This window comes from Bacillus rossius, chromosome 8 (genome assembly GCF_032445375.1).
Source record: "Bacillus rossius redtenbacheri isolate Brsri chromosome 8, Brsri_v3, whole genome shotgun sequence".
NCBI lineage: Eukaryota > Metazoa > Arthropoda > Insecta > Phasmatodea > Bacillidae > Bacillus > Bacillus rossius.
In genome coordinates this window covers 39688963-39702950 of record NC_086336.1, presented here as the reverse complement: position 1 = coordinate 39702950, position 13988 = coordinate 39688963, and the positions used below count along the sequence as shown (strand labels likewise).

Below are 13988 nucleotides of genomic sequence, written 5' to 3'. Positions count from 1 at the left end.
GTTTTGAGCTATTTTTCTTAGTGGAATGTTAAACCACAAAGCCGAATCCTAATTTTGATTTAACTAATTCATAGAATATACAAAACAGTCGCCTTTATAATTGTCTGTGATATTAGAGAAGTCGTTACATGACGTGAACTTTTTTTTTTTTTTAGTGGGATTCTAATTTACATTCTTACTATTCAAATTCAATATTCGTATTCACGAATAATTTAATAGTCGTATTAAATTCAAACTAAAAAACTGATATTCACACAAGCCTAGTTGTTACTGTACATGAATAGGCTGGTGATGTTAGATGATATTCAATAAATGATAAAACTTAAGGCAAATCAAATGTACTATATATATATATATATTTATTTTTGAAGGACAAAAATATTATAAAAATTACAAAGTTAGCGGGAAACACACTAGCAGCAGCACAGCGAGAGACGAGATAGGAGCTAAAAGCTGGTTTGCTATTCGTCCGTCTCCATCTGGTAGAGCCGGGCCTGGGTGAGCAACGCCAGGTCGAACATTGGTTCTGGATACAGCAGCTCGTGTTCCTGCACCAACCACACCGCTTCACTCAGCGCGGCTAAACATGATGGCGAACAACAAAGGCGACGTTACGACAAACCTCCTAATGACACTGCTTAATTTAAATAGTGAAGTAGTATATTTTATGATCTCATGACAAAACATATTTCACTTCTATTGGAAAATTTGAAGCACCAGAGATTTCCTTTTTCTTATTTGGTACTAGCTGCAGTACCCGGCTTTGCCCGGGCTGAACACCGGGTGATATATTGTCCGCGAGTTACAGCACAATGGATAGCTATATGTCCAGTGTGGTGGACATTAAGAAATGACACATAATTACTGTTTGTGTATCTGTGACCTATGGTTTTCTGTTTACCCATTGCGATCGGTTGAAAGGTTTAGAAGTTGATGCGCTACAGCGCCATCTAGCGGCGAGTTACAAAAAAAATGGTTAGCATAAAAACCTTCTCCATGATAAAAACACTTCGATGTGCCAACTTTCATGGCGATCGGTAAAACGGTGTAAGAGTTTATCGACGTCATCCATGCCAACATCCAATTATATATATTCTTATATTTCGAAATTTTAGGGCTTTCACTTTTGCGGAAAGTGGATGTTCAGGACCTCGAATGGTTTGGAACACTCCATCTCGAAAGAATAGATTCCTCAAATTTTCGAAATTTTGGGGCTTTGTTCCCAGAGGGGGGCGGGGGATTCGAGGACTAAGAATGGCTCGAAAACACTTAAAATCGAAAGAGATAGATTTTAAAAAAATTTCAAACTTTCGACATTTTGGGGCTTTAAGCACCTGGGAAGGGGGGGGGGGGGGGGGGGGTGATGTTGAGGACCTCGAATGGCTGGGAAACACTCCAAATCGAAAGAGATATAAAGGAATTTAAGAATGTAGGCATTTACTGTGTACTCATATCTACCATAATAACAGTATTGACAAATAGAAAGCTTATTACCTACCTATGAATAATTATCTAAATAAATTAATAAATAACTGTATGTTTAAGAATTTACGTACATACATAATATTAAACTTCAAACTATACACACCAAAAAAAAACTAAGGATGTTTGTGAAACTATTTTTTATGTTTTCCAATCGCCTTGCTTGTGCTATGTTAGGGTTAGTTTACGACTTCTTGTTAATCTTTGAAATTCGTTTGTTGACAGCTCCAGGCTGCAGGCAAGCTTGAATGTTTCAAGGAAGACCATGTGTACAAGACCATATGAGTGCTCGAGTTTACATGTTTGCTATAGTTGTTGTTAGTAAAATGTGCAACTCTCACAAAACAGTTTTTTTGTGTTTGCTCTAACTCAATCCCTTGTTTCTCCTCTTGGGGGGGCAACACTACATTATTCTCTAGTGTATTTAATATTATTACTGTGAAGAGCTGCCGAGGGAAGAATCCAGTACCTCCACTCTAGGATGGGCAGCATTTGTTGTTCCTTTCTGACAACGGCCAACAATAACGAAGGACCGTATTCTCATGTCGGCAGCTGCAAGTATCAGCTCTTCTTTAGCAATGTGGCTAACATTTTGTAGTTCAATGAATGGAATAAAGATTCAATTGGAAGAGGAAATCTGAATACAATTAAATTTACTCATACTGTAGAAAAATTATTCAAATACTCAAGTCTATTGATATATTAAAATAAATAATTATGAAAGTGAACACTTTTTAAATTTAAATAACAGTGTCAAAAAATCAAGATAAAATATGAACACTTAACACGGTAAATTTTTTATGTAATTATTTGATTTAAATTATTAAATTACATACATTTTGTTGGAATTTAAGAAAGTTAACTAAAAGTGATGACATTAAACAAGATGGCTATTAAATCATTGAGACAAAATTTGTTAAAATTTAGTTCAAATCTAATAAAAAAAAAATTCTTTACTTTGAAACACAAAACTGAAGCAATAATGAAAACACAACACCTCTTCTGATTTCCAATGAACAGGAAACACGAAACTCTAGCTCACCGAATACTTCTGGGACTCCTCGTAAGCATACTGGATGCTGGAGTCGTGAAGCATCAACTTGTAATGGGCCAGGGCCAGAATGCAGTTGCGTAACCTGGCGATCGATGCTCTCTCAACGAGTGGCACAACCTGAAAAGCATGACCAACACTTTGTTTACCATCTGGATTTCCTGATGGTACTTCACACTTAATTTGAGTCGTGTACTGTTAAATTAGAATGTCTTATTTATTATTTTCAGTAAAGTAAAATCTAAAACAATATGGCTTGAAGAAAGCTCAGTGTTTATTTTGGCATACCATCTGTAAGAAAACAGTCAAACATTTTAACTCTAGTGCAGTGTAATTTGTTGAAATAAAAATAAAGTTTTTTTTTATCTGCAATTGTAAGTAGTATTTTCTAAGATTTTTTTTTCCAAGTTGAATACAATTATTGAACAATATATTTAGAGAAAATAATGACTTTCTATTGAAGATAATAAGTGAAAATCTAAATTTTCTACAATCCAAATTTCGAATTTGAATCCCAAAGAGTACGTAAAATTAAAAGCTAGGTCTCAAAGTTGAAAATAAAATAATTTTTAAAAAAATTATTAAAATGTTAACTCTTTCATTGAAACATTCAACCATTTAAATGTTTGTTTCATGAACTGACACTCCCAAATCAATGCAATAAGGCAATTGAAAAGAAAATAAGTTTTAACATATTAAAAGTACAATATCTTGGAGAATGATAGGATAACAACAACGAAAAAAAAAAATGGACTTACTAAACTTTGTACATAGTTGTCAGTATTGAATTTTTAAACTTGCTATATTTTCCCAAAATATTTTCCTTGAATCTTAAATCTTTCAAATACTAGATACTCTACGGTATTCAATGGTTCAAGGAAACAACCAGCCTAACCCTACTTTATATAAATGGATAAAGCTCAAAATGGGACTACATCTCTGCTATCTGACTTCTGGAGGAAACTAGAACTAAGATACGTCCAAAAATGCAACCAATTGAGGCCAGGATCGGCAAATGGTAAAATGTTACTCGTTAACATTACTTTCACATATGATGTTTAAAAATGTACTTTACTCTAAAATCCACAAAGTAAAATATGCAGAACAACTGAAGCAGGAACAAGAACAAGTACTATTTCAGAGTAGCTCAAGAGCACTACGGCTCATCACTATCATACCAGAAGTCTTCTCTTAAACAGCCCCATTTCCCACATGTGGTGTGGGGCAAGTACCGTATTTACCTGAAAATAATGTGACTGAATATTATGCGGCCCCAAAATTTTGAGTAAGAGTTTATGAAAAAAAGACTTTATAGATTGGAAATTGCAATTTGAGTACACAGCACATGAAAATTATTTAAATTATTACATTTATTCCATATTTACTAGATCCTTTCTGGTGCCACTTTCGTCAGTAGTGATTTACATAGTCTCTTGCCACAGCTAGAAAAAAATTTGTTTTATTATGACTAGTTCATCAAAGGGAAGGGGGGAAAGGGGGGAGGGGATGGCTGTTCAGAAATAAAAGAATGTGGTGATATAATATAGTCTGGTCCCAGAAGCCACAGTGAAGAGAAGCAGAAGGAACCCAGTGACAAACTCCATGTGCACCCTCTCCTTCATCCTGCATCTCTCATCTGTCACGCCTGTGCAGAGGTTCAGGAAGCTCCGGACTAAAGTGGCATAATTGATGCAGTTCACAGGCAGAGCGTGAAGTTCTTCAACTAAGCTGTTCCCAATAGCAATATACATGTTTGCGATTATAACGCGACCCCACTTTTAGTTTCACAGTTTCTGTAAAAATCATAGCATTACATACATAAATACTTCTTCACAACCTTTAAATAAAATTCCTTTACAATTTTTATATATCACAAGGTCATAAAAATGAAACATAACTTAAGTTTGTTCACGCTTGTTTACAAACAGTAAAGAGCGAATACAATGTCGTACTGAACTAAACCACTGTTCGAAAAGAACCTGCACATTTGTTCAAATAACACATAATAATGATGTGTTTACAAAAAGAGTGGTACCTCTATGCATAACGAAATGGTATAATGAGCATGACTCTGCAAATCCCAAGCACCAGGTCATGACGATACCTACTTGGTGACTAACTTCTGCCATGATACAAAGATATAACTAAACAGTGGTTTTGAAAACATCAGATAATTTTGTTATTACAAAATCTTGTTGTACAGAAATGACTGGGTCCAAGAAACTGGGACGGTATTTAAATTGCAATAAGTTAACTCTAATTACTGATATTGAACCAAAATGCTATAAAGGTGCCATTAGAACTTTAAAGTTGAAATAAAATATAAAAGTAGAACTGATCTCAAAAGTATTTTTTATTGCTGACTCCTAGTGTTTTTTTTGCTTGTCTACAAAACTTTCAGAGATTTTGTAGAGGCAAGATAATGAGTAACTGTATTTATTTTTATACCTCGACGCACATTTTTCTGGCATACCACATGGCGCGCAGTTTGAGGACCATTGCTAAAGGTCCATGACAGATTCTTTTTCCTAATTTCTTCAAACTGGGAAGTCAAGCATGCCCTGACGGCAGGCCCAAATACAACACCTCATCCAGGTTCTGGGTGTAGCCTCCCCCCGCGTCGTCGCCCTCCGAGCTGGTCGGGTAGATCCAGATGAAGCCGTTGTTGCCCAGGATGATGCTTATGCCGCACGGGAAGTTGTAGAAGTGGTTCTTACGTCGCTTCACCAGCGACGGGAACACTTTTACCAGCACGCCCTGTGATAGCTGAAACACGTCAATCTGTTGTAGGCAAACATGAAACTTAAGCCATGCTTTAAATTTCCACCAATAAAAAAGTTTTGTAAGATAGTCTACACACCAAGTCAAATTCATAAAAATAAAAAATTTGTAAAACAAGAAAATTAAATAATTAAATTGTGCTAAATAACAAGGGCTCTAAGCAGAGATCTGGACAGTTATGAACAGTCAAATGGCTGTGAAGTAATTTTATTTTTTGTTTTTAAAATATAATTTAGTTTGCAGCCACTGGACCAGATTTCTACTAACCCCAGGCACCAGTTGCCATGATGCCTAACTTCTGCAAAGATACCAAGATATAACCATACCATGTTTATGAAAACATCAGCCAATTTTGTTGTTTGAAATCTTGTTTTACAGTAATAAGTGGGTCTAAGAAACAGGGAATGTATTTAAATTGTAGTAAGTTAGCTCTAATTACTGATATTGTACCGAGGTGCTATAAAGGCTAATACAATTACACTGTTTTTATCACTAGCTCCTAGTTTTATGCCTAACAAGAATAAATGAGAGCATAGACTTCACTTGAATGGCTTAGGACTCCCTTATCGTTACCTTGCCGTACTTCAAACTGCGTGTGTAGAGGGATAGCGAACCATCGTCAAAGATTTTTTGAACTTCTGCACTGATTAGATCTCCTTCCTGCAGGTAGTTCCTCATCATTTGTTCATCTTCAGCAGATCTTCTGCGCTTGAAGACCAGAGAAAACATATGCAGCTAAGATTACATGATTAAAACAAAAAAAATATACTTTAGTAATGTCTATGAAAAACAATGCAAAACACATGCTACTTATCATGTGAAATTGAATAATTTACATTCTTGTAAAATATTCCTGCTTAGGTCCAAAATTTCCAGTAATTTGTCCACATCTTTCATCGCCTAAATCTCACATCCACTGGAATATAAATTGTTAAATTAATTTTCTCATTTTCCCTTGGTGTTCGAATTTCCTACTGAGGTCAAAACTTGATTTATCGCAAGTGGATAGGTTCTTTCAAGATACGCCAGTTTCCTCACCCATCATTCTGTCAATTCTCAGTTAGCATCTCATTAACATTATAAAAAAAAATTTATCTGAAGACTGCTGCTATTGGGCACAAACCCAGTGACAAGAATTCACCCTACTTTCCTTCCACTCTTCTCCTGAACAGAGCCACACTCCTTACCATCACACTCTCCTCATCCAGCACATTCCATTCCCCTATCGTTCTCACTACCATCAAGTTTTTCTCGCCTTCTGTTCTCCTTCTCTCCTTACAAACACTCCTACAGTTCTCCCTCCTACTTCTAGACTTCCCCTTTGCAACCAGCACAATACTTGAAATGCCCTAACTAGCCTCTCCTGTCCTTTAGGTTCTCCCACCCCATTTCCTCCATCAGCTCCGTTGTGATACTGAAATACAGCCAGACTTGGATAATTCGAAGCTGAAGGGACCACTGGAAAAATTAGAATCACTCAAGATTTCAAACTAGACAAGAAAAAAAAATCAGTCCCACCTAAAAAATGATCAATGTTTATTTACACCTAAAAGAGGTCCATTGCAATCATTCGATCAATTGGTACGTATGTACTGTGTAAAGTTACAATAATAGAGTTGTGCAGTTAACATGGATTTTAATTCCAAAGAAGTCTAAAGGAATATGTACAGTATTGTATAACAGAAAAACATTTAAAGCTTTTGGAAAAAGTTAGGAATTTTTGTTTGTTTTTTAGATCTAATTTTTTTATTCAAACAAAATTATTTGAGTTTATTTAGAGATTGAAAAATAGTCTCACTCAACATATTCTCGTTCTTCAACGAAACACCTCAATTCTTCGATGTGGTCCATGGCTTCGATGATTGCAGCAGCCAACGTTTTGATGACATTGGCCAAACTTTCAGATGTCATCTCCCCACATACCACCAAATTATCATCCATTTGCACAAAGTCCTCATACGAAACACCAGCACTTTCATCAATAACTTCTTGCCTGTTTTCATCATTTTCTTTAAGTCCTTCAAGTGCAACATGACGAAAGCCGTCTTTTTTAAAACAGTTTGCAACAGTGTTTGGTTTCACTTAATCCCATGCACTGCTAAACATTTGGGCTGCTTCAATGATGTTAATTTTCACTTTGTCATTTTTGTCAAGAAAAGCTCCTGACAGAAGGTTCTGGACTGAAAGACGTCGGTAGAAATGTTTGAATTTTTTATGACTTCTTGATCTAAATGTTGCACTTTGGAAGTCATATTAGAAGGGAAAAATAACTCTTCCAACAATGGAATTGTTGTGGTGCGTGTGTGCCATTGTCAATAAACAATAAAATTATGCTTTTTCTTTACAATATTTTTTGTCCAGTTTCAACAGCAATTTTTCAAAGAGATCACCTGTCATCCAAGCTTTTTTGTTGGCAGCATACTCTAAAGGCTTTGTTTTAAAAATTTTAAAACATCTTGAATTTTCTGACTTCCCGATCATTAAGACGGGAAGCTTTTCAGAACCAACCATATTTCCCCCAACCAAGAGTGTGGCACAGTCCTTACTAAGTTTCCCTCAGTTGCACCTTTTATTTTTGAATATCAGTGTTTTTCTGGAGTGCATTTGTAAAACAAGCCCGTCTCTTCCACATTAAAAAATATCTTTTGCATTTCGGTCTTTAATCAACTCAACTAAATTGTTTTTCCAGTTAGTGACTGCCTGTTGGTCTACACTCCCACTTTCTCCACAAACAGTTTTAAAAGAAATATTGTTTCTGTTTTTAAACCCATTGAGTCAGCCGGTGCTACCCTTAAAATTGTCTTTTCCTAAGCTAACAGCGAATTCTTCAGCTTCAGCCATGATAAGAGGTCCACTCAGAGGTACCTTTCTATCTCGTGCCTGCTTCAACCATTTTTAAACACACTCATCCACATCAGGGTTTTCCGGTCCCTTATCCCTTTTCCTACCTTTAAAACTGTTAGCTAAACTGCTCAAGATTTATTTTATCTATATTTTTAAGATATGTGGACAAAGTGTTCAGGGAATTCCCAAAGTATTTTGCAATTTCAGACTTTTTTTAAGCCTTTCTCCATCTTGCGAACTGCTGCTGCCTTTTCTGCAAAAGTTAAGGTTTTGTACGTAACCTTAGTTGATTTGGACAAACACATTGTCAACACAACTCACTAATCGTTACACTACACTACATATGACGCACTGTAACTTAAAATACAGATCTAAAACACACAGTTTCACAAAGAATCGCAATATATATGCTTTACTGTAACAGTCTACTCTGTCTGTCGATAAAGATAGACTGAAGAGCGGGACGGAAGAGGGGACGGAGCGAGGGAGGGGGGAATGAAACGAAGCAGAAGCCTTTGATACAGTCACCCTAGCCGACACATCAGAAGGCGCCCAGCGGTGGCGAGCTGACGCGGCAGTACGTAAACAGAATGCAGATCAAAGTCTACGAGTCTCGCATCATTTGTACAGTACATACTCCTCTAACCTCACAATCAAGCCTACTAGTTTATAAATATTCCCTGCTCTTTACTGAGTGTCCTGGTGCTATTATGCAGGATATATTTGTAATTTTTGTACGAAACTAAGTTTTATTGTACTTTGATTTATCCAAATAAAAATTTAATTAAACACAATAATTTTACATTGCGTGTATGAGAATGTCAAGGGACCGACAGAAAGGTTTGAACTATGCATGATTTTGAATTAAAAAAGTTTGAATCATTAAAAGTCAGACTGTACTATCCCTTTCCATCTCCATTATTTCAGTGCATTTCCACTGTTTTCACTCCTTTAAAATTCATTGGCAATTGTTAATTTATACAAACACCTACTTATATTTATATAAAAAAATTAAACTTCAAATTAAGTAATACCCAAAGACAACTCTTCTGTAGCACCAATTTATTTATGAATGGTAGCAATCAAAGGAGCAAGAACAGAAAATTTAAATAATTGATTATGTTTCTCAAACTTGAACCTCTAATATACACACACACCTGAATATTATATTACAGTTTCTAGGATTATCTAAAAAAAAATCCCAATAAAAATACACAATAAAAAATAAGTTGGCCTCGGAAAAGAGACAACCTTGACTGTATGACCACCTCAAATATAACATGGCTTTCAATATGACAACGAACACCTGAAAGACAATTCTGGTAATAAAACTATTTTGTACTATATAAAATGGTGTGGAATATAAGGCACACACAGATACAACATTTAACCAGGTAAGCTATGATGGACATTGGATGAACGTGTAGTACTTTTAAGACTTTACTTAAGAGTAAAAAGTACAGCATGAACAACACTTATACTTTTCTACTCTTTAGAGCAGCAATTCTAATTCTGTATATGGTGATTATTGAATAATTAACGACTAATTTATAACTGGTTGTGATCCAGATCTACTAAAAAAAAGTCTAAAAAAAACAGGCTAATATTGCTATGCTTCTGTAATGTATTTCATGTTAAAACATATGTGTGACTGACTGCGGAGAAAGAAAGTATGGTCAACCACTAATTACGTTTACCACTGAAACTCAAATATAATTTCTAACAAACACAAGACTGATTTAATAGATATTTGTAAAATAAAAAAAAAAAAAGAAAAAAAAAAGAAAGGGTTGATGAAAATGTTTTAAAATAACATTTACCAAAAAAAAAAAAAAACCCTTTACTAATCAGGTCACAAGATTCTTAACCTTACAGCAATCATTTCAAAAATAGTTTAAAGCATATAAAGAATACAAAAAAATAGCCACTAGAACTTTTATTATTTATAACTAAGCATACAGGACCTGTAAATATTCTTTTAGTAAGTAAACCATTTCCTGATCAATATTTAATCTGACCCCATAAAAAGTGTGTAACAGGTGATGGTCAAATGTGGCAATAGAGTCATTCCATATCAAATCAACCAAAGAAAAATTAATTTAGAAACTTCATGTTTCAGATTTATATGATTTTTTTTATATTGGTAATATCAACTAAATACATTATAAATATATTTTTTCTAAAAAAAAATTTTGAGTAGTTTTTTTTGTATAAATTTTTGAAAATTGCAAAAATAGCCCTTTTTAGCAATGTTTTGGATCACTCAAATACTTGTAGGTTTCCAACTAATGGTGCTAGAAGGCTGTTTGACAGCTCATTTTAAAGGTCATTGAATGGGCTTCAATTTGATATGTAACATGACCAACATTGGAAAAAAAAATAATTTTTATTTGTTTTCAAAATTTTTAATATTGAATTTCTAAAAAACACCATTTTCGATTTTTAAAAAAAAAAAAAGTATGTTATTCCTACATATATTGGTTAGATTTGTGCCAAATTTCAAAGTGGAGAATCAATGGGATCATGAGTAAATAAAAATGAAAAGTTTAGTAGATGCTTAAGGGGGCATGGTAGATGAATAAATGCTTTAAGCGTCAGTTGGACGTTATTGGTTTTTGGAAGACAACATTGAAAAACTGCAAAACAACAATCCTACATAATGTTATTTGCCAACTTTATTAGCAGACGTCCTAAAAAGACATTTCTCGAGCGTTGTTCTTCCGCAGCAATTAAATGTTCGAAATTACCAAGGCAGAAGTTTTGGCTTCAAGTAATCTTCAGTTTTTAATTAATGCATTTAGCTCTGGTTTAGATACCATGCCGCCTTAAGAAATAGTTGCAGCAAGGAAGAGTAGCATAATTTTACATAAAATTTTGACTTAGTAAAGTATTCAAATTTTATTTTTATAGACTAAAAATTTTTGACAAATTATAAAACACGGATAACAAATCTTACCTTACATTCATCCAGTGTTCTTTGATTAAACATTTGATCAATATGATAATACAAAGCACGTGATCTTGCTGAACAGATGTAGCCTAAGTTCAAAGCACATGATCTTGCTGAAAGGATGTAGCTTAAGTTATAACTGACAAAACATATAATTGCTCATGAAAAAACTCTGTTTAGTATATATTTAATTATTTACAGTTTTCACTTAGGTTGTGGCATACTTCGTTCAAACAGGTGTGATGTCTCTACAATCTCTTTTTTAGTGAGTGTAAAAGTTCTCCCAGTTGCTGTACAAGGTTCAACCTTTTTAAGAAGATCTTCAGTTCTAATGTCTAGTATATCGGCTCTTGGTGTTGGATAAAAAAAGGAAGCAGCAGGTCCTTTGGGATGTAAAAAACTGACTTTAACTTCATTATTCTCATTATTTTTTGCCAATATACATGCAAGCCACCAAAAGTTATCGTATTTCACAGTAACATGTTTTGTCAGTTATAACTTAGGCTACATCCTTTCAGCAAGATCATGTGTTTTGAACTTAGGCTACATCTGTTTTATCATATTGATCAAATGTTTAATCACAGAACACTGGATCAATGTAAGGTAAGATTTGTTATCCGTGTTTTATAACTTGTAAAAAAATTTTAGTCTATAAAAATAAAATTTGAATACTTTACTAAGTCAAAATTTTATGTAAAATTATGCTACTCTTCCTTGCTGCAACTATTTCTTAAGGCGGCATGGTATCTATACCAGAGCTAAATGCATTAATTAAAAACTGAAGATTACTTGAAGCCAAATCTTCTGCCTTGGTAATTTCGAACATTTAATTGCTGCGGAAGAAACAACGCTCGAGAAATGTCTTTTTAGGACGTCTGCTAATAAAGTTGGCAAATAACATTATGTAGGATTGTTGTTTTGCAGTTTTTCAATGTTGTCTTCCAAAAACCAATAACGTCCAACTGATGCTTAAAGCATTTATTCATCTACCATGCCCCCTTAAGCATCTACTAAACTTCTCATTTTTATTTACTCATGATCCCATTGATTCTCCACCTTGAAATTTGGCACAAATCTAACCAATATATGTAGGAATAACATACTTTTTTTTAAAAAAAAATCGAAAATGGTGTTTTTTAGAAATTCAATATTAAAGATTTTGAAAACAAATAAAAATTATTTTTTTCTCCAAAGTTGGTCATGTTACATATCAAATTGAAGCCCATTCAATGACCTTTAAAATGAGCTGTCAAACAGCCTTCTAGCACCATAAGTTGGAAACCTACAAGTATTTGAGTGATACAAAACATTGCTAAAAAGGGCTATTTTTGCAATTTTAAAAAATTTATACAAAAAAAAACTACTCAAAATTTTTTTTTAGAAAAAATATATTTATAATGTATTTAGTTGATATTACCAATATACAAAAAAACATGAAAATCTAAGGTGTAGAGGTTAAGGCCTCTGGTTGATTTCATATGGAATGACCCAATAAAGACATCATTACCAGTTCTCCGCCAGGCAGATTGACAGAAGAAAGGAGCAGGACGGAGTCCAATCGGGAGTTGGTGTCCACCTTCCACCTCTTCTGTTGGACTTCCGAGATCCTCCCTACCACGACGTCGCCGATCTCGCCATTGTACCGCGCCTTCACCGGCCGCACAGATATCAGCTTGTTCACTTGCTCCACCACGCCAGCCACAGACGCAGTCAAGGCCGTTCCTTCCATGTAGGTGCCATGGCCCCTGACCACACCAAAGAACACAGCCACACGTTACGAGACAGTTCACTAACTATACCCTGATTACAGTTTTGATTCCCAACTATATTTCATTCAATTCAAATTATATGCAGAGCCAGACCTACATGACAACTCTGTTATTTTTAACATGAATTTACATTTTACCACAGCTGACCTATGTAGCGCAGTTAATTAAACACCAACATCAGTGTGATCGGTTCCAGATAATAAGACATGAGTTTGATGTTTAAAATATGATTAGGTATCTATTGTTTAGCTTGTTAGACCCATTTAATGGCCTACCGGCATAAACGAGCGCATTAAACCTGTAAAAAAAAAAAAAGTACGTTTGTAACTACATAATTTAACCTCCTCTGAATATTACCCCTATTATCACGCATAAATTACCTATACATATTACCGGGTACACTTATAAATAGCGTTAAAGGAAAAGTTAGAAGCATCTTGCTACAAAGTGAGGTATACAACAAAAATGAATGCAATTTTACACATTCATAACAAAAAAAAAGTTGTACAGGCATACTATGTGACAGAAGAAACGAAGAGCAAGACAAGGGAGGTGGCAGTGAAGTCAAAAAATTCTGTCAAGTTACCCGCGTAGCAGGAATACATAATTACAATACCCCCACCTCATAAATCCCGTATCTGCTGTTATAATTTCTCCTGGCGTAAACAACCGAGGAGGATTAGAACTGCAAGGGATAACATTTTGAGTTCTTTCATTTGCAAGTCGAATATGTATATTCTGAGACATTTTGAATTGGTCAAAGTTTAGGTTAAGAAAACAATACAAATAGAATACATAAATAAACAAAGATAAAAAAAATTGACTGTATTATAACTTCCGGTTGTGTGAATTGTAATTTATCAAATGTTTTCTTTTTTTTTCCAACAGTTACAATTAGAGGTGTGTAGAGAATAATAGCGAAAACATTTTGAGATTACTATGTAAAAGCATGTCTAAAACAAAAGGTTAGAAAGTTAGACGGTAAAGCGAAGTAATTTTTACAGCATTTGATATTTCTTCGGGAAATGTGACAGAGACTTTACAACATTGAAGTAAGTTGATACTAATTTTTTATAAAATATATTTAAAATTAATGTACTCTATGGGAGAC

At 34.4% G+C, this 13988-nt stretch overlaps 1 protein-coding gene across 2 annotated transcripts; it reads right to left on the bottom strand.

The window, feature by feature from the left end:
• Nucleotides 1-339: 339 nt before the first annotated feature.
• LOC134534778 (exosome complex component RRP4) lies at nt 340-13682 on the bottom strand. 2 transcript variants are annotated; one of them, XM_063373356.1, is made up of 6 exons: nt 13500-13682; nt 12616-12853; nt 5888-6022; nt 5120-5299; nt 2525-2653; nt 340-548 (listed from the first exon to the last, which is right to left on the bottom strand). In XM_063373356.1, the coding sequence occupies exons 1-6, from the start codon at nt 13622-13624 to the stop codon at nt 462-464; spliced, it is 894 nt and encodes a 297-aa protein (XP_063229426.1). In that variant the 5' UTR covers nt 13625-13682; the 3' UTR covers nt 340-461. The 2 variants fall into 2 exon arrangements, with proteins under 2 accessions (XP_063229426.1, XP_063229425.1); XM_063373355.1 differs by lacking the exon at nt 13500-13682 and adding an exon at nt 13258-13486.
• Between the last annotated feature and the right edge of the window lie 306 nt (nt 13683-13988).

Excerpts from the sequence above, each read along its gene's own strand:
- LOC134534778 (XM_063373355.1), bottom strand. The coding sequence starts at position 13,391 with ATGCCTGTACAACTTTTTTTTTGTTATGAATGTGTAAAATTGCATTCA. Across the intron at positions 5,300-5,887 it reads GCAGTTTGAAGTACGGCAAG|CTATCACAGGGCGTGCTGGT; the intron begins GTAACGATAAGG and ends GACGTGTTTCAG. Across the intron at positions 549-2,524 it reads AGGAGTCCCAGAAGTATTCG|GAACACGAGCTGCTGTATCC; the intron begins GTGAGCTAGAGT and ends TGGTTGGTGCAG.